Source organism: Anoplophora glabripennis, unplaced genomic scaffold, assembly GCF_000390285.2.
Source record: "Anoplophora glabripennis isolate ALB-LARVAE unplaced genomic scaffold, Agla_2.0 scaffold18, whole genome shotgun sequence".
Taxonomy (NCBI): Eukaryota; Metazoa; Arthropoda; class Insecta; order Coleoptera; family Cerambycidae; genus Anoplophora; species Anoplophora glabripennis.
The window spans coordinates 1,982,760-2,003,920 of record NW_019416221.1 but is presented as its reverse complement, the minus strand read 5'-3'; the positions used below and the strand labels follow the sequence as shown (position 1 = coordinate 2,003,920).

General features: G+C 33.9%; 1 protein-coding gene across 2 annotated transcripts; it reads left to right on the top strand.

The window, feature by feature from the left end:
• Nucleotides 1-1,160: 1,160 nt before the first annotated feature.
• On the top strand, nt 1,161-17,308 carry LOC108908305 (sphingomyelin phosphodiesterase). Of its 2 annotated transcripts, XM_018712327.2 has the most exons (17): nt 1,162-1,416; nt 11,007-11,073; nt 11,253-11,428; nt 11,511-11,661; nt 11,783-11,953; nt 12,155-12,282; nt 12,338-12,486; nt 12,543-12,621; nt 13,365-13,537; nt 13,648-13,842; nt 13,898-13,998; nt 14,257-14,409; nt 14,462-14,571; nt 15,143-15,327; nt 15,463-15,648; nt 16,143-16,193; nt 16,519-17,308. In XM_018712327.2, exons 2-16 carry the CDS (start codon nt 11,013-11,015, stop codon nt 16,150-16,152), a joined length of 2,028 nt encoding a protein of 675 aa, XP_018567843.1. In that variant the 5' UTR covers nt 1,162-1,416; nt 11,007-11,012; the 3' UTR covers nt 16,153-16,193; nt 16,519-17,308. The 2 variants fall into 2 exon arrangements, with proteins under 2 accessions (XP_018567842.1, XP_018567843.1); XM_018712326.2 differs by lacking the exon at nt 16,143-16,193 and having other exon boundaries at nt 1,161-1,416.
• Nucleotides 17,309-21,161: the final 3,853 nt, after the last annotated feature.

Below are 21,161 nucleotides of genomic sequence, written 5' to 3'. Positions count from 1 at the left end.
GGTTATTTTTCAGCAGCAAAAAGAAACATTTTAAAAATTATTACTAGATAGCAGTTTCATAAATTTTTTGAAAAACACAACACAAAACAGTCGCAAGGCAGTTAGGTCTCTTTAAAAACATTAAGAAAAGCATACAAGGTGGTCCTAAATTTAATATCCTGTATTTTCACAATAGATTTTTATACAGAGTGTCCCAGAATATGTGGGCAATCTCTCGGATTTATACAGGGGACGTTAAAATAATATAGCAAGGTCGTATACAAATTTTCCCTAGGGGGGCCCCCTACGGAGATACAGGTCCCTAAAGGACGCCTCTGAATATCGATTATTTTTTTTAATAACTTAATATACTTTGTGTAATTTAATTATTTTTTAATGCGATAGACAATAGAGGATCCAACAATCTTCAATTCCTAGATCTAGGGTATGCATAAATTAAAGGAGTTGAACCGACACAAAATTATATAATAAAACTCATATTAAACAAAAATAGTTTTTTCTCGAAAACAGTTCATTTTATTGATATCAACCAAGGGTGCTTTTTTAGATTAAGGTTCAAGCTATCTACATATATTATTTTTGTGCCTTTATCGTAAAAAGTGTAAAAAAATTGACATTATTGTCCTACAGCTAGTCCGTCCCTGGCAAACCAAATAAGTCAAATTGTTTCATGGGTCAATTTTTAAGGAGTTTTATCTGTTGTCCATCGTATTAAAAAATAATTAAATTACACTAAGTATTTTAAAAATTATAAAAAAAATCGATTTTCAGGGGCGTCCTTTCGGACCTCTAGAGAAAATTTGTATAGGAACTTGTCATGTTATTTTAACGTCCCCTGTATAAATCCGAGAGATTGCCCACATATTCTGGGACACCCGGTATACAAATTTTTTCGAAAATCCCTTTTAAGGAAAACGTTTTTTTTTTGAGATATCTTGGAAGATTTTCGAGATATCTTATTCATATTTTAAACGTAGACTTGGGATCTTCGGACACTAATTTATGCTGCACCTGTTTTTGACGGTTCAAAAAACATTGAAACGCCCTGTAGTGTTCCGTGAGTGCCGAACAGAAGTAACCAGCGTCATCCGTCGGCGGAACGGTCTCGGGGGCATTCTTTTGGTGAAATCCGCCGTCGGACGATCGAGGGAGCCTTGCCTGACCTAATTCAAACATGTCGCGGACCGAACGGCCAGTCTTCGACTCGGTGGCGTGAGAGACGGTTGTTTTGTTACGCTTCTAAATGCGCCTTATTCGCGTGAACATCTCGAAATACGACATTCGCGCCTCTCTGGAAACCTTCTCCAAATACCCATGCGTGCTCCTTCTCGAATAAATACATAGTAACCCAAATAAGTGTTCTACATTACAAATCTACTCCCAATCATTTGGAATATATATATTTTTTTCAAACAGGTAAGTCACTTTCGCCTTAAAAATTAGTTTTTTAATCAACGTGGAGGTTTTTATTCCAACGGTTTCTTTGTGCGCTCACTCGCCTTTTTCAACGCTGTACGCGCCAAAAAAGAATCCAGTGTGCGTTAATTTATACTCACGGCTCACAGTTAACCGCGATTAACTGTTCAGATACAGTTTAACCTAAATTTAAACTTAATAACTGACCGTTGCCCGCCGCGATTTTTTTTATTTCTAACGGTTCTCATCAAATAACAAGACGATACGCACCGTCGAAAAGAAGATTGTAATTTTATTCGCGCTAGTGTGATATGATATACAATTAAAGTATATTTTTACGTGTTTAATCTCGATTAGAACAAAAATAGCATATGAGGAAGTTTTAAGTAAGGACAACTTGCACTGTAACGCATTGTATATAAAAGATGGTAATTTCGGAAGTAGATTTGCACTTCTTTGCATTTAATTCATTGGTTAATAATTTGGTAGTGCTGTTGTTTTGACTAACATTACTACGTTCGAGCTGATAACCAAGCAATTTTATCTTCATTATTGTGAAAATAATTGATCAATTGGGCAAATTTATTTGAAATTTCGATATGTTTTATTTTTCCTAAAGATAATAACTGCCAAAGAATAAATATAATACACAATTGATAAGAAGCATAAACGTAAACAAAATATTTGTTTGCAATGTTGAATGAGATATTCGGTGATATGATGACGTGCTCAGTCTTTCTTTCCTCCGATAAAGTCACCTCTGGAGAAAATAAATGCACATAAATACTTTCGACGAATTTTAACACTGAGCGGAAATTCCAGCATTGCCAACACGCCTACATAAAAATTCTAATACACTTTTTTTCGCGCAAACAATTTTTAGTTGCTAAATGTCGAAGCCAACGCATATTTTTGTAATGTCACGTGTTCTTGGTGAGATGACATCCTGGACATCCTCTTTAAGAAGTGAAATACTTTTTACGTAACTTCTTGTTTCTGAATAGAAAAAATACGACAACTATAACTAGGGTTGCCAGATTTATTTCATGACTGACCCGGAGAAATTCATGGCTAAAAAAAAAGGTCTTTAGAAAATCTAGGAATGAAATTGTTTACGAAGAAGATGAGCTCTAAAAAAAAAAAAGATATATATAATCCTAAGTTTTGCAATTGACTGGAGGAAATGGATTTCGAGGGTGGGTAGGGTGTTAACCCGGAGAAATGACATGTTAACCCGGAGCCCGAAGATGTACCATCAAAACCCGAAGACTCCTCCGGGTCAAACCCGGAGATCTGGCAAGCCTAACTATAACATAAACGATGACGGAAGAGTAGACACTTCCCTTTTAAAATCGATGTTCCCAGAACTCTCACAAAGAAAATTCTAGAGTAACGACACATCTAATTTTTTTATAACTCTTCGTTAATAATAATAATCGTTTATGCAGACAGTAAAACAAAGGATCTGTTTAAAAATTCTCGGCCGGTTAATCCCGGAAGTGCTAACCTTAACAAAGACGTAAGGTTAACGCGGTCACTCGGTTTTATGTAGTCACAAGAGTACGATCTCTACGCCATTCACTTGTTGAATTTGTACGAGATCTCACAACTAACTTCTCAGTTTTAGAATAATAGTTTTTATAACAAAAAAAATTTATCTGTGGGCACAAATAACTTTGCTTTTCCGACTCAGGCTGAACTGCGCGAGATTGAGAAATAACGCATTTGGATAGAAGGAATAGGATATAGACGTAACGATTTGACTTAGGAACGTTCCCCTTGCTGTGTTTAGTACCCATTTGTGGGCGTAGCTAGCTCAGACGCAACCTTATTCGTATCGGTCTGTACCTACAACTGGACAAATCATTTGAGCCCTGATATAAGCAAAAGGATAACTATTGTTATAGAATGAGACGGAAATGCAGAAAATAGATGATAAATCTCAAGCCTCAAATGAGTTTAGTTTACCTTGTAGAGGAGTGTCTCAAAATTGACGCTTTTAAAGTTTGATACGAACAGTATTAAGAAACAAGACATTGTCCACATATGTAACAAATACGAATCATCTGTAACATAACGTCGATTCTATTAACGCTATAGCATCTATTTGATGGACGATAGAAACAATAAGAAGTTCATGAGATTCAAATTGATGATCTAGGATGCCATGGCATCCAATCCACCTCTTAGGAATTTTTCCCTGGCTTGGAAGAGGTGGACCAATACCATGGCCTCCTAGACCAGCAGATCTGAATTTGATAAACTTTGTCTTGGCGTAGGAGGGACCAATTTACTTTCATAATATTAAAACAATAATAATATTTTTTATCACCCTGCCCAAAGAACATTACAGATTTTTTTACTACTATCTTGACATTTGAACTAGTTTGTAAATCCACAAGAATCACGTTCTTGGCCTTGCCAAAGGGAACCAGTTCCTCGCTAGCTTCCAAACAAGACACAATCCGAAAAGTGTCACATCCTCGGTTTTTCCAAGAACAGAGAGAATAGCGAGTAAATGGCGATTCTCAGTTTAAAAGTGTGACAAAGTGTTGACCCAAAAACCTACCAAAAAGAGAGCTTTCCATCTCTTGAAGTCGTAAACAGAACTTTATACAATTAGTAGGTATGTCTTACGTATAATTCTGAGTAACATTACTTTATTTCTCAGTTTAAATAAAAAGCTCAACAATATATTATAGATTATATTCTATTATTTTCTTTGGGCAGCTAAAATTGCATAAATCAAACTTTGGTGAGTGATAGAACTTATAAGGTCCGGAAATGCTTAGTTTCTGAATTACAAGAAATTATTCAAAACATCGTTATTAATTAATCTGCGGTTATTGCATTTTATTTTTTGTTTCTTGCGTTCTTTGTTTTAATTTAAACTTCACTCACAGCAAGTAAATTTCCAGACCCTGAAATCGTACAGATGTACTCATTGTCATTCAAAAGAAAGTACAAACGAGGATAGGCAGGCATGAGTCAGTCAAAAAAACCGTTCAACTCGATGTCTTCTGCATCGCCAATCCAGGATGTTGAATGTTCCATTTGCAGAAAGGTTCAGCATCCTTAAAATTATTCTACGAAACTATTGTATATTTTGTTTCTTGGAACACTTAACGGAAATACGAAATGTAAACATGAGTGTGACTATCTTAATCCTGATAATGAACTTGAACTTGAAGGCATTGAACTTTTCTTCATTCAGACCACGGTGCTGAGGCTGAATGAAACCTAAAAGGGAGCTCGCGTACTTTTCATTGTTATAATATAAACTATGTGGAGATATGAAAAAATAACTACAATATTTTACGTCTTTGACCTTTTATGGTTTAAGTTCTCATAAAAGCATTGAAATTTTGCAGGAATTTTTATGATGTGTTCGTTTAGTAACAAGATACTTATTTTAACGATGTAGACGAAAACCAAACAAATGAAATCTTGTTTTTTGTACGTTTTGATGAGAGAATTCTCTAATCGCGTCCTATATGTTTGTTTGACATCCTGTTATATAAGTTATATAATATTTATTCATTTTAAAAGACAAGGCTCAACAGTGTGGGGAGAAAGTTTTTGAGTTATTATGATGGCAGTGATGAGAAATGAAAATATGAAATTGTGGCAGGTTCTCGTCGTGACAGACAAATATAATAATAGCTATGAGGACAATGAAATATAAAGGAACTAGCTGGGTCAAGTAGCTGGCATAGGGCTGTGCACCTTGATTTTCCCCACGTGCCCATTGTTCCTCACTTCAGAAGTAAAAAATGGTTACTTTCTAAATTAAGGTTGCGCAACAATATGGAAGCACTAAGTAGTATTTGGCGTGTTAGTGTAGGGACAGAGAGGTGATTACAATTATTATTAAGAGAATGATATCTTGGACAAATTTGAAATGTTTTATTTTTGAAATAAGTTTATATAGTATAGGTTTTAAAAGATAATCTATTATGCATCATTAAAAGCATAAAGGCATTAAAATCTACCAAATGGTCTTTAATTATTACTTTGTTTAATTTATGAGATATGTATATTAAAAATAATATTTTTTAGGATTTTAACGGAAAATTTGACTACAAACTATTATTATGAAACATTTTTTGAGAAAAAGTTAAAATTATCAACCTCGAACAAAAGTATTCTCATTAGTTTTAATTTATTTGTTTTATTATTAACATGCTAGCCAAGATTCTATTAATATTTTATTTACATTTTCTACATGTAGTAAATTTTTAATTAAAAAATATGCAAAAACTGCTTGGATTGAAGGTTATCGCAAAATTACCGTAAATTTTAAAATCGCAATGCACAGACCACTTGATTTTCTCGAGGTCAGCGCATCTATGACGATAAACAAATCTAACTATCTTAATTTATCTATTTCTTTTTTATCTTTGAAGATTAAAATGTTCTTTAATGTTTAGCATATTCTTCGTTCTTACCAGTGCCTGATTTACCTATAGGCTGGTGTAGGCTGCAGCCCACAGGCCCCTACCAACTAGGGGCCCCCACCATGTTAACATATTTTTTTATGAAAACTAATTTTTTTAAGATTTTTTTTAAGACCTCACCATGAACAAGACACTACAAATGCTATCGAAGATTTTGCTACAATAAAAGCTAGAAATATTGTTATATAATATTAATCGTATCAATAATCAATAAAGTTTTTAACTATTATACTATGATATCTTAATTGTAGCATGGTGATTGCACGTTATTCTTTATTATAAGTTTTTTAAGTTTATTTATCGTATGGGTAGCAAAATTAAAGCTATTTTTAACCTTGCGTCCCTCTAGAAAACTGGTTTTAAAATAACGTGTTTATATTAAGTGTTTTTTTATTTTCCCAGTAATAATTTTTTTTAAGCCAATTTTACTACTTTTATTTAATTAATTTTTTTTTTGGATGGGGGCTACCAAAAAGGATATATTTTTTCTAGAATAGGCCCCCACCAATTTTCAGCCTACAGGCCCCCACCACTGTAAATCAAGCACTGACGACGGTGACAACATTTTTAACATTAAATCGATGTTTTGCATTGTATTATCTATGCCCTCTCCAAATTTGGTTTAGTGCAACTCTCTCGGTTTCCAGAATACAATACCTATGTATGCTTTCAGCCACGAAAATTGAATAATTCCAAATATTTCGAATTTTCGCCCCCAAGAACGACGACTTCTTACAATCCACAATATCCTTAAAAAAAAATTGCATTTTTTGTAAAAATCGCCCGCAAAATGTTTCGTCCATGGCCACCTTTACTTATTAAAAAGTAGTGTGCGATGAAAGTAAGGAATCATTTCGTTATTATTGGTCATGGCCAGATTCAAATGTTTATTTTCTATTGCACCGCCGCCTATTCACTATTATTTCAACTTCGTTGATTGCTGGGTTTCACTTCGAGCTTTGCTCGTAATAAGTAATAATTACGAGTAATGAGATGTAAAAGAAAACCAGCCATCGGGAGAAATGAGAAATGCGGCGTCAGCCTCTACAATATTTAAGGGTTTAGTATTGTTCTGATTAATGCGGAAACTAGAATTGTTTATTTTCCACATATTTTTTGTTCACAGGAGTGGGAATAAATTCAGTCTACTGGACTTCATGCTGATATATTTTATATACATTTCTATGGAATTATTGATATATGAGTTTATTTTCGACAGATATAACCTCAATTTCTACTCAACAATCAAACTGTATCTTATATCAATATTTTAACAAACTGTACTGTGACAATTAATAGAATTTGTAACAATACTTCTTTGTTTAGTTACAAGATAAATAAATTATATTTTATACTACAAAAAGTAAAAAAATAATTGTCAAATTCATATTGGCCCAAAATCTGATTCAATTATTAATTTATTTTTACCAAAAAAAGTAAATCGACGTTATTTAAGGGTATTGAAATATACATTATAAACAAATACAGGCCTAATGGTATTGAAATATGCGCCATTTGTGCGGGACAATGTTGCCAACGAAAAAGAAAGACAGCATCATAGCTGATAGTTTAGGGTTAAATGAAAAATTAAAAATAGAGCGCTGTACGAAATAGTGACGCATTTGGCAGTTACAGATTGGAATATTCATACAAAATATGGTCCGAATAGTGATCAATTAATGGTCTTTAACACTCTGGTCGTCCTTCAACAACTCGTTCAGAACAATAACAGACAACATCGAAGCAGTTCGTGAGAGTGTTGCTGAGAGTCCAGGAACATCAATAATCCGGCATTATGATCAAGAATTGGACATTGGGTACGTGAAGCCCTCTACAGCGTATTCTCACGAAAGATTTACATCTTCATCAATTGATTGAAGAACTGAAACCTACTGACCACGCAGAATGAAGAGAGTTCGTTGAATGAATTGTTATCGACAAAACTGTTGCATTTGGGGTTCAGAAAATCCACGAGTGATTGTGGAGAAACAAATGCATCCACAGCGTGTCACTGTTTGGTGCGGATTTTGGACTGGATGCATCATAGGTCCATTCTTCTTCAAAAATGTGCTCGCTATCGCGACATGATAATCAAGTTTTTGTAACGAAATTGCAAGATATTGATGTAGACGACGTGTGGTTGCAACAAAACGGTGCCACATGCCACACAGCCCGAGAAACAATTCAGTTAATGGGATACTCTATATTAAATTATGGAGTGTTGCTTGAAAATGCCTTTGTATTATTTTATTTTATGTAAAAATTTAATGTCTTTGTACGATATATGTGTCTATCTCGACACTGATTTTAACAGTAGATTAAATGAACTAAAAAATACTTTTGTTGATAAGTTACGATGCTTGCAACCACGTAAACTAGGCTTTAGACAATTTATACTGTGGCACAATTTATTCTCGACCTTATATCTTGTTCATTTTTCACCCGGTGGTGCCTTGTCTTTCGATAAAGCAGCGTGTTCTATCTTACTTTGTAACACGACCTAAATCGCGTTTGTCTTATATCTTTATGTCTACGTTTCACCTTTGTTTCCATATTTTATTATTAAGACCTGGCGATTTCTACCTACGGGATTATTCCGATCCAGTACAGACACATAAAGGGTTGTGCTGAAAGATTTATTATTTAACGACTGGATCTCTCACTGCTCGTGACAGTTTTACAATATTAGTGAGATAAATGTGTGTTGTTTAATATGTAGATTGAAAAACAGTAAGATTTCTATAGATAAATTATGACGTTTGTAAACATTTATTTAATCAATTTGGAAATTTCAGTGTTACGTTCAATTACTACCGAGAATTTGTGCGAAAGACATCAACGCAGCTGTGACAATTTAAAGCAATATCCATTAATCACATTTATTTCTTATTGTCAGTAGTGGTATGAGGAAATCCATTATTTGCACATACTATTGACCTATTCGTAGAAGGTTAGACACTTGTAAGGCACTTGCTATGTATTTTGCATGTATTTTGTATTTAACATTATTATAAACATGATACAACCGTAAAAACTAGTCGAACTGAACATACAGGGCGAGTCATAAATAGGTGTCAAAATCGACATATCAAAATAAAGCTACTAAATCTATACCAAAGTATTAAATAGTTCCTTAAAAAATTACGTACATTCAAAAAAATATATATTATTATTTTTTGTGTAACTCACTTTTTATGATATTTCGGTGCAATTACGGATGTAAATAAGCTCATTTTTTTTTCTAATAGCTAAAACGCTTTAAACACTTTTGTTTTTTGCTATAAGTATATTTTCTGTTAGTAGAGATTTTGACAGAACGAAAAAAATTAATTTTAATTTTCTAGAGCAGTTATCGATAACGAACACAGTATTTGGATGTATTTCATAAAATATTCATAAATGATTTCAAGCCACGTGGCCAGTAGTTTTGCTTGAAACAGTAACTTCAGAATTTTGTCAATTTGTAAAGTTGTGTATATAAGGAAAGCGTAACAAATGAGACTCAAACTTTATGAAATATCAGTAAATTATCCCCTAATCTAATTTAGAGCTTAGACAACACGTAAAGTTCTCATCCGCGTCTTGTTTTGTTCTCTGCAAAGCGGCAACAGCGCCACTGACTGATGGTGATAATTCTTTAACAGAGCAAATTTACTCAATTGGCTAATTCATTTTTTAAGTACTGTTTGTTGTTATACTCACATTAAAGGTGATGCCCATGTTCTAGACTAAAATGCATTTAAAAGGTTATCGGTATATAAAATTAATAATTAGCCAATAGCCTAGAAAGTCGTAAGTCAAAACGTCGCTGCATCCTGACCGGAAAACATACTTTTGCATTCATTTAGATGCCAATCGAACTATTTTGTGCCATCACAAAAGATGCAAAGCTTCCCGTTTCCGAGTCCATTGTAATCAGAAAGTTAGTCACATCCTGTTTCCTTAAACTCACCATCCATTGCAATTACAAAAGATTTGTCTAGTTCGGAATTAATCTGGATTAATTTTGTTGTATTGTCAAAGGTCAACCACGTTATTTCAACAAGCTCGTATTATTATCAGTATCACTCTTTCTGCAAAAGGATTGAGATATTATTCAATCATGTTGCTTGTTTATTATTATTATTATTATTTATTATTTATACGACACCGGGGTATTAAATATTGAGGCAAACTTTCTTTTATTTGCACGTAAGTTTGCTTTAAAGTTTTGACATTGTTCATATCGTTTTCGTTCACTACTAACCTACATAATATGTATATGTTTAAATACAACGCGTTTTATGTGACTGCGATAATAAATGATCTCGACAAATACGGAACTAAATCCGCAGCTGCACTTTGTAAAAGTGCTATACAGGGTGTCCTTTAATTTGACTGCCAAACCTCTATAAATTATTTTTAATCAAAATTAACTGAAAATGTTCAGATGAATTAGTTTGATTTCATTTGAAGCTATGTATAACAGCTTGAAATGTTTGGTTATAGGCATAAATACGCCCCCCCCCCCCTTATAAATAGTTAATTGTAGCGTTTAAGAGATGTTTATTTGCCTCCTTTAACGTTTTTTTTCAAACATGTCCAGAAAAAATTTAAGCTTTTTCCAACAATTAATATTTAATAATAAATAGTTTCACTTTGACGAACACCTATTTTCACTAGTTGTCGTAGCAAGCCGCTCTTTTATTGTTGGCTATGGCTTTTTATGTTAATTGATTGTTTAAAATTTCTAACAACTGTTAACCGAGTTATTATAATACTTTCTACGGATTTAAAATACATGGCGTTAGTTACATGAGGTATGAGGTTAACAATATTTTCCTTGTAACTAGATTTTGTTTCTTCAGGTTTCACCAGCATGTTTATACTCTTTACACAGTACACAGTATACTTTTGTCGTAAAATTTTGTCTTTTTTGATAAGCATAATTTAAATAACCGGTATACATTTTTCTAAAAACTTTTTTTACTTGTTGGTTCACACAAATCTCGAAATAAATATACGATTCAATGTATATTTCCGACAAAATAAGCATGCCTAACTGTATTGACTATAATAAACCTCAGTGAGTTCGATCACCTTCCAAATTCCATTAACGGTATCAGTTTGCTAATATACTTTCCTCTTTTGCAGATTATTATGTTAAATAAGTGCCTTTTCTTCGCAATATGTGGGTTTTGCAACATAATAAGCATTCAAGGTGAGTTTTCCTTTTGAATTAATCGAAACAATGTACTGAATACACTATTGTAAAATGTACATTTAATTCGCAGTTTTCTATTTGCATAGAATGCAGCAAGAAGTAAACATATAAGGCCATATTTCAAGGTCACAATGTCAATTTCAAATAGTAAACAATAATTTTCACTCTTTTTTTAGCTCATCCCGTGACTATAAACGCGGAAATAGAAATAGTAACGGAAAGAGAAAACCTCCGTCGGACAGATGACGAATTCCGCGACGACTGGGATTTTGACAAGCTAGAACACAACCAAGTCCCAGTATTAACTTCGATAATTAGGAACCACACCCTTCCACCGACTGCCAATGGCACTGTAAGTAGGTATTGATTTTGGATTCCACAGTTTTAATGATTTCATCGTTATTTTTGTCATCATCGTCATTTGATCGTTCTAGGCTAGATTGCTATGGGAGCTGGATCAAGAAAAATCCACGCACTTGCCTCAATTCGTGGACAAGGCCCTGAAACTTCTAAATCTGAAGCAAGTTGCTTTCGAAATTGAGAATTCGGTCATGTCGAAAGTTTCATGCACAGCATGTAGAGCAGGTGAATAGAATGTTAATAAATTTAGTTCTGTTAGAACTAAATTTATTAACAGTTCAGACCTAGAAAATACTGATTATTTAGTGTTTTCTAAAGAATGATGACTGATGTGTTGAATTTTCAGGCGCCGGTCTCCTCCAACATTACACGCGCATTGGAAAATCAGACAAAGAGATTAAGAAGACGATCTACCAGTTTTGCGTCAATTTGAAAATTCAATCACCCAGAGTATGTGAAGGTATAACGGAGCTCTTTGCTGGCGAAGTTATCTACGTCTTGAGCAAAGTCAAAATTGGTGAGTATAAAGAGAGATGCAACATCATCCAAAATTAAAAAAAATAAATAGGTAGCCACCTCGACTACCTGATTTAATGTCGCTAAATTGAACTGCTCTGAAACTTCCTTTCATAATAAATATCCTCACTTTCTGAAATAAAATCAAGCATCAAAGATATGTTACTAATAATATTAAATTCCTTTTCTAATTGTTGTTAAGGGCCAGACGAAATCTGCAGCTTCGTCATCGGAGATGCTTGCGGGGATATATACAACCCTTACCACGAGTGGGAAGTGATGTTCCCACCAGTGACGAAACCTACTGTTGTCGATCCCAAAGTACCAGAGGCAAGTTATGTTCCAAAAATGCATTATAATTATTATTACCATCGTCATTATTTAGGTTAACGCCCCCAGCTTCAAAGTACTCCACCTGTCCGACACGCATTACGACCCCTACTACATAGAGGGTGGAAACGCGGACTGTTCAGAACCCCTCTGCTGCAGACTGACCAACGGGCCAGCTGCTACCAAAGATAAAGCTGCTGGAAAGTAAGAATAGTCTAAATACCACCAAAAATTTTTAGTAAGTTTTAATAATTTCGCAGGTGGGGAGATTACAGGAAATGCGACACTCCCAAGATCACTGTGGACAATATGTTGCAACATATCCAAGAAACCCACCCGGTAAGAGCCACTACTGATAAAATTTTATTTTAAGGATTATTCGTGTTTTGAAATAGTTTACGATTTTGTTCAATCAATTAAATTGATTGTGCTATAACAATATTCGCTTAGTTCGCAAGGTACAAGGGTTGACGTTCGATCTCGATGCTAGGTGGGTCACCAGAGGTCCTGTAGTAAAGTTCGCCTTAAGTTTGGACAATTGGTCTCTTTGGATTTTACTCATCTTTGGATTGTAGTCGTCTGGAATGGGTTCGGTTTCCTAATTCGAATCTCGCATTTTTTGGAGATTTTTTTTCCGAAATTGAGATGAATTTTCTATTTCTGCAGCGCGTCGTCGGCGGCTGCTCTGCTGACACCATCCGCCACCGGCGGTGTCGTCTCCTGCGGCTTTGGTGTTTGCGAGCGTCTAGGAACTTCGTCGAAAATTTTCGATTTGTTGTATATGGACTGTGCTCGTCATCAGTAACAGCAACTTTTCAAAACACAACACTAGGGGATCTGCGCTAACATGTAAATTGTTTGGTATAGACAAATATTATATTAATTATCCTTTTTTGCACCAGGGTCTTCAAATCTGCGTCTATGCTATTCATTTACGAGTTTACTAAAAAAATAATTAATACATTTAAAACAATAAGCGTAAGCGCTTAATTCGATATGTCATATTATTCCTAAAATGTTTCATAACCGTCAAAAAATAGAGCCAATTTATAGATATATATTTATACTGGGTGCTGTTTTAGGATATCGATTATATAATTTGGACGGGAGATTTACCACCACACGACATTTGGAACCAGACGAGAGAAGAGAATCTGAAGATACTGAAGGACACTGTAAAACAGATGTCCGACATGTTCCCTGGAGCCCCCATATTCCCAGCTCTCGGTAACCACGAATCGGCACCAGTAAACAGGTAAACCATGATTTTAATTTTTCCCAAACTTAAAGTCCACAAATAATCTTCGTTCTTTCCCGTTGAAGTAAACATGCATTTTAATAGACCATTCGTTAAATATGCTCCAGTTTTCCTCCACCATTCGTAGACAGTCCTGACAGCTCCATAGCTTGGCTCTACGACGAGCTGGATGTCCAATGGAGGAAATGGCTGCCGAGCTCCGTCAGCAATACCGTCAGAAGAGGCGCCTTCTACTCTGTGCTGGTCAGACCTGGCTTCAGGCTGATCTCTCTCAACATGAACTACTGCAACAACAAAAATTGGCAAGTCGATGCAGGTGTTTGAATGCTATGTGATGCTAAATGTGACGTTTTATAGGTGGCTCTTGTTGAACAGTACGGATCCTGCCACGGAACTACAGTGGTTCATCTACGAGTTGCAGTCGGCCGAGTTTAATGGAGAAAAAGTACACGTTATAGGTAAAGCATTAATAACACAGCGCCACAAAGTAAAAGTAGAACCAGACCAGTGCACCCCATAGTGTTTTTACCAACTGGGGTCAACAGTGGTTTTTCCAATCTCTGACTGCTCAAGTCGTTTTCAAATCTCGAAAACCGCTTTCTACAGCCTTCACTGATCTAGACCACAGTTTCTTTTTTGTGGTGCTATCTCCATCTACTAACACTCTACTTCAAATATTAATCTAGCAGATTCAACTTTATAAAAAAAATGTTTAGGTCATATTCCTCCGGGACATTCTGACTGCCTGAAGGTTTGGTCCAGGAATTACTATGCCATCATAAACAGATATGAATCGACGATTACAGCCCAGTTCTTCGGACATACGCATTATGATGAATTTGAAGTTTTTTATGACCACAAAGATATCAGTAAGTTCACAAAGATGTTGAATCGAAGTTACTACATAATTTTTTGTTTTAGGCAGACCTATAAGTATAGCCTATGTCGGACCGTCGGTGACTCCATACTATGATCTTAATCCAGGATACAGGATTTACTATGTAGATGGCGATCATGACAAATCTACTAGGGTATACATATAACTTTAATTTATGATAAAAATGCCCACTTTTTACATCTGTATTAGTATTAGTTATACCTTGAAGGTCATATTGAGTCTATAATTTGATTTTGACCATCGTATTTCAAGCTTACAAAGTATTTCAATATGGGTTAGATATAATTAACAAAATATATGTCATACCTTAAATGTAACTGTTACTCCATACCTACTGACCTACCAATCTATAAAAGTATTTTGCAAAAGCCGAAATAAACTTTTTAATTTATGATATTGTGGGAAACAATGAGCTACATCCTTTATCCAACATTGAATTACACACACAATACCTAGTAAACGGTTAAGATCCTTTGTTAAAGCACCTACAGATTAGTAGATCACTCTTTGCCAATAGGTACAAAGTAATGTTTTGAGTCAGAGAGCATTGAGTAGCAATGTAGGTAGATAGAAATTCAAATAACTTAAAAAAAATAAATATATTTTCATGAAAGAAATCCTCGAATTAGTGGATAAAAACAAGTGAACAGTGTGCAATCCTCATAAAACATATAAATTTTTTAAGGTGTGTCTCTTATTCATAGGCAATCGTCGACCATGAATCGTGGACGATGAATCTAAGAGAAGCAAATCTGTATGGGTATCCCATATGGTACAAGTTGTACTCCGCCAGAAAAGCGTTTGGTTTAGATGCCCTGAGACCTCAGGACTGGCATGACCTAGTGGAAAAAATGGCAAACGATCATAAACTCTTCGAACTATTTTTCGAGTAGGTTCATTAATATTGTTGAGTAAAAATTTGGAGGAATCCAAGCCACTAGTCTGTTAAAAATGAATAAATAAACATACTGTCATCTGACTATATCAATCATGACGCCAGATTATATTTTTCGCATTATTTTAGGTATTATTATAAGGCTAGCCCTGTGCGACCAGCATGTGACATGGCGTGCAAGAAAAAAATACTGTGCGATCTCCGTTCGGGAAGATCACATGACAGAAAAAACCTCTGCGAGACCATAGAATCCAGGATAGATTCCTCCGGCAGTACAACGTGGAAAGAGTGGTTATACAATACGATATCGGTGTCGTAAGTATTAAAAAAACAGGTTCTGAAATCATGAAATCACAATAGAATCTTAGAAATCATGAGATTACACTTGAAAATGTATATAGTGCTTTTATTTAGAAAAAAACACATGGGATACATTATCGCAAAATGTATATTAGTGATACTTTGCTTTCTTGAATAATCATTCCTGCTGTTGAAGCATATTTAAATTCCAATGAACTTGTATTCTAATATGTTCAAATTATTTTTACTTTTAATGAACTTTTTGAACAGAATGATAATGTATACTGATGTGGGGAACCTTAAAAATGCATGTCATAGATCTGCCACAAAGTTAAAGCTTTTTATATCAAATAATTCAAAAACAGAATTACATATTTCCTGCAAAGAAAAAATAAGGAAAGTGTAAACCACATGCCATTAATATTCCTATGGGGTTGGGTTCAACACTACTGCAAGCAGTTCTGTGCCTTTATGTACATAATTTTTCTACTAAATCTCTTTTCTTATAGCCAGGTGTAAGGTGTCAAACACAGCTTCACACACAAACTAAAAGTAAATCGGTAAGTAATTACACTAAGGACATAATGATGTAAATCTCTTTAAAAAAAAAGAACGAAATTATGAACAATGTAAAACTTCCTTGCAAACGAAACTTGGAACAATGCAAAGGAACATTGTTTGAGAGATTTACTTCTTTTTGCTGTAGTTTTTAAAAAAACATACATTACTTGCATGACATCCTCACCAGTTCACCACCTGACACAAAAAATAAAAAATATGTGAAATTTTCTACTTTTAACTAATTTCACTTACATATTAAAATTGCAAAGTTCATGTTATTTCTATTGTTGATAATCAGAAACTGATTTGAAATGCTGATTTCAGGATGTCCGTCATTATGTCAATCCCTAGGTTAACAATTCAACTACCAAAATACGTTTTGGGCCTCGGGTAGAAGTAACAGGACTTCTACCAGATCATCTGATCCTGTTTGGAATCATTTTTAGTCCATGTAACTTTAGTTTATAAAGGCGGATCTCCACTAAGTTTATAATATTCTTGTAATATCGATTTTAAATTGTCGATCAAGATTCTGCTTCTACAACTGAACTTATGTAGTTAGCATTTCATTTGGTTGAATTCAACAAGTGGTGGAGAATTGCCTTGAACAACCAAGAATCTCGATATAATTTTGAATATTGTGCATGTTAGTTTATGGTACTTTAATTTATAATATTATGTTTATTATTAGAAATGTGTATAATGTGTTTTAGATAATTGAAAGTTATATTGTAAGTAAGTTATTATAATTTAAGTTATTATTGTTAAATATCCCGCAAAATAACCATTCCTTGAACAAAAAAAGTTTTTTTGGGTTATTTTTTTAAATGTTTCTCATACGATTTAATTATTTTTATGGGGTAAATGATTAGCATATATGTAAATAAGGCTGTGTATTTCTGATGTATGAATCAAAATACCAACAATTAAATGTAATTACTATCTGTAATACTAATTTACTTCCATTCTCTAACATATTGTAGATAAATTTTGTTAAAAGGATGTTAGGATCGAACACTAGATATGTGACTAACTTATACTGCAATGGTGCTGTCAATTTTTATATGTAAATGTACAAAGTGATTTATATTTATATAATAAAAAGTTTGAAGGACCAAAGTGTTTTTATATACATTCAATTTCCTGCATGGCTGCATAAAAATGTCAAATTCTCCATAATTTAAAAGTTAATTCGACCTTCCCATAATGTAAATATGAATTGCAAGCAATATTCCTGGTTCATGTAGAATAAGTAAATATTTTATTCTAATTCATAAAAAAATTCGAAATTTGTATGACCCATGTCCTTTATATAAAAAAAAATGGATCAAGTAGTGATACGTTTAGAGGACAAATTTTTATTTTATACCTAGTCAACATGCAAGATACAACCACAAATACACATCGGTGTATTTGAGGTTGCATATCCTAAATTTTTTTACTAGTAATGACGTTCGAAAAAAATTGAATTAATCATTTATACATTATAAGTAAAAAAATGTCTTAAACATATCATAAAGCTATTAAGAAATATATATTTATAGGAATAATACAATTTTAAGAAAACAAATACAAACATATAATTCGCTTAATACAGTTTTAGTTATAATTTTACTGACCAGAGTTGCGCTCCTAAAGAAATTCTCGCCGCCGCTGACCTCAATTTAAAAAAAAATTGTCCTAAATAAAAAGTCACCGTGTTTAAATACTTAAAATTCCTACCTTCCAAACTACTTGGGTCTAGATGTTTTTCAATGTTGTTCAAGGTCCAGTTTTTGTAACTGCCGAATGTTGTTATTATAATATAAATTATCACACAGAGTTGATCTAAATAATAAACAAATATTTCTGTAACGGCAGAATTCAGTGCTAAGGTCACATATGTCGTTGTGTCACTGTAGATTATTCAACTTGGGCGACAATGACCAAAATGGGTTAAGTTTTTTTGTTTGGTATTGGTTTTACATAAAATTAAATTACGTGTGTGCACAATATGCACCGTATCTACGTTCTTGCATTTTGAAATGTGAGATATTAAAAATATACTTATTGGAATGCAACATTTTCGGGTGGGATATAATTATTTATTGATTTTAGCAATAATTAAAGTCGGCTAAGTGAGGAACAGTGCATTTAAAATATGTTAAACTGAAAAGAGAAATGGGAGATGTTTTAAGGATATTGACCCGAAATTTGAAAAACGCTTTGGAGGAATAAATGTGCATTTTTTGGGGTGATCCGAATATTTCTACTTGCACCAGTAGCGTTCGTGCGAGAATGACACAACCTTTTTTAATAAAAAAATGGTACGCCACTGACTTTTTGCGGTTTTGATATTTTTTTAGAAATTCGCCATCAATTCTGAATGAAATTGGTCTCCTCAATTTTTTTCGTAAGATTCAATCCTTTCTCCAATCCTCCAACCATTTTTGAGGAAAAAATAAAACATATTTAAGTTGCGTATTTTTAATTTCTATTGATACATTATCTAGTACCTATAATAGGTTGCTAAATAAAATGCAACTATCAAATTTCGAGTCAATATGTTTAAAACTCGTTGAAATAATTTAAAAAAATAAATAAAAAATAAAATTTCTCGGAAATGAAGCATATTTCGACCTACTTTTTTTTTCACAAAATAACAAAACCACCCCCTAAAATATTTCGCACTTATTTACAAGCACCTTGTATAACCAATTGCAAGTGATCACTAAGAGTTTTTTTGTCTGAAAAATGTCTAGGGTTTTAGGTTATTATTAAATAGTATCATTTAATGCTAATTTCAGACCTATTTAAACTTGGAAACAAATGAAAATAATGCGAATTTGTACCTGGAAATGAACGGATTTAGCACCAATGTTCTTGATGAATTGACGAACAAAATTTGAAATCAAGCCACGACACTTTTTTCCTTTTAATGTCCAAAGTCTGTATCATTGAAGTGAATAGAAACGTTGTTTGTCAATTTTAAGATGCCATTTCAAACATTTTTTTAAATTTGTCAAAAATACCACGAGCTTTATTTAAAAAAAGTAAATTGTAAAAACCCTATTCATTATAGGGAAGAGGAAAACCTACAAACCGAATTAGCCAAAGTTTTATCTACCATCCTAGCTATTTTTTCTTATAAATAATGCTAGACTACGCCACTGGGATTTAAATATATTATCTCTGGGACTAACGAGGGACTAATGCAAATTTGTAACTGCTTTTGAATTTTAATGATGGCCAAAAGATCGTGAGAAAGATTAAGGAAGTTTATAATCAGTAAATATTGTAACAAGTATGGTTTATATTAGAGGGAATAAATGTTATACTTTGGTAAGATACTTGGGAAATTCCTAAAGTTCCGGTTACAGGAATTTACCTGAAGTATCTTGGAACTTCCTTTAAAATATACGTCAAGATTCTCTAGCAAATTGCTTATACCAAATAACCTTTTTCGTTCACAATGTCAGATATTCGCAGTCATAACTGACTAGCTTTTAATTTTTAAGACGAGCATATTTAAAATGAACTTAAAAGTGTACATAAAAAGAATGTATTTTACTTTTGAAACTCGTTAAAGTTACACAAAGAACTCCTTAATTTTCTTTCGTAAGATTTACCGTTGCTCGAGCTGTTTCTGATTGGTCCTGGGTTTGTTGCCACCGTAGAATTATCGATTTTGTAATTTCCAACACATTTTTTGCATACGTTTATCTTTCGCCTTGAGTCTAGACGTCTCACGACGACGAACTTGCATAACATTCGCACGGAATGCCAAATACGCCGACAGGTCCGTTTGATAAATGGTTTGTTTTCTGGACGAAGTTAGTTAGGCAAACGAGAATTGGAAGAAATGGGAGTCTTTTAAAAACAAAATGTGAAGAGAAGTTTCAGTAGGTAAATTGTGAGTTCAAATAATTCTAAAACGCTTTTTATGGTTTATATGAATGACACCCTTGAATTTATTGTATCAGCTGTCCCAAATTCATGCAAGATTTGAATTTTGCGCTATTTGTGTGGCAAAGTGTTGGCAACGAAAAAAAAAATAGTGTGACAAGTTACAGTTCCGAATTATTAAAAATGGAGCGCTACACGAAAGAACGCGTTTTCATTGTTGAGCAATATTTTTCAAGTAATGAAGGTTTGCCAGCTACAGTTCGCAATTTTCGTACAAAATATGGTCGGAATAGTGATCTAACTTCATCAACTGTGAAGAGACTCATTGAAAAAATTCACTCTGGCGGTCCTTCAACGAGTCGTTCAACACAAAACAACGAAGCAATTCGTGAGAGAGTGTTGCTGAGAGTGCAAGAACGTCAATTCAGCACCGTGGTCAAAAATTGAGCATTTTATGAAGCTTCTTGCAGCACATTCTCACGTAACATTTACATCTTCATGCTTACAAAGTTCAATTGAGTCCAGAACTGAAGCCTACTGACCACACAAAGAGAAGAGTTCGTTGAATGGATGCTGATTTTTTGAACAAAATCATCTTCAGCGATGAGGCTCATTTTCATCCTGATAGCTTCGTTAATCAACAATCGCATTTGGAGTTCAAGAAATCCACAAGTGGTTGTTGAAAAATAAATGCAATTATAATAAGTCACTGATTGGTGTGAATTTTGCGCTGGAGGCATCATGGGACCATTCTTCTTCTAAAATGTGCCTGGTCGGGCAATAACAGTTAATGGTGCTCGCGATCGCGACAGGATAATCCGTTTTTTTGTACCTAAATTGCTAAATATGGATGTAGACGCCATGTGGTTTCAACAAGACGGTGCCATACAGTCCGAAAAACAATTCAATTACTGCACGAATCGTTTCCTGGTCGTGTAATTTCCCGTTTTGGTGATCAGAATTGGCCGCCCAGATCATGCGATTTAATGCCGTTGGACTTTTTTCTTTGAGTTTCTTGGTTTTTTGAAGTCTAAGGTATATGTCAACATGCCCACGACCACCACGTCTTGAAGAAGGAAATA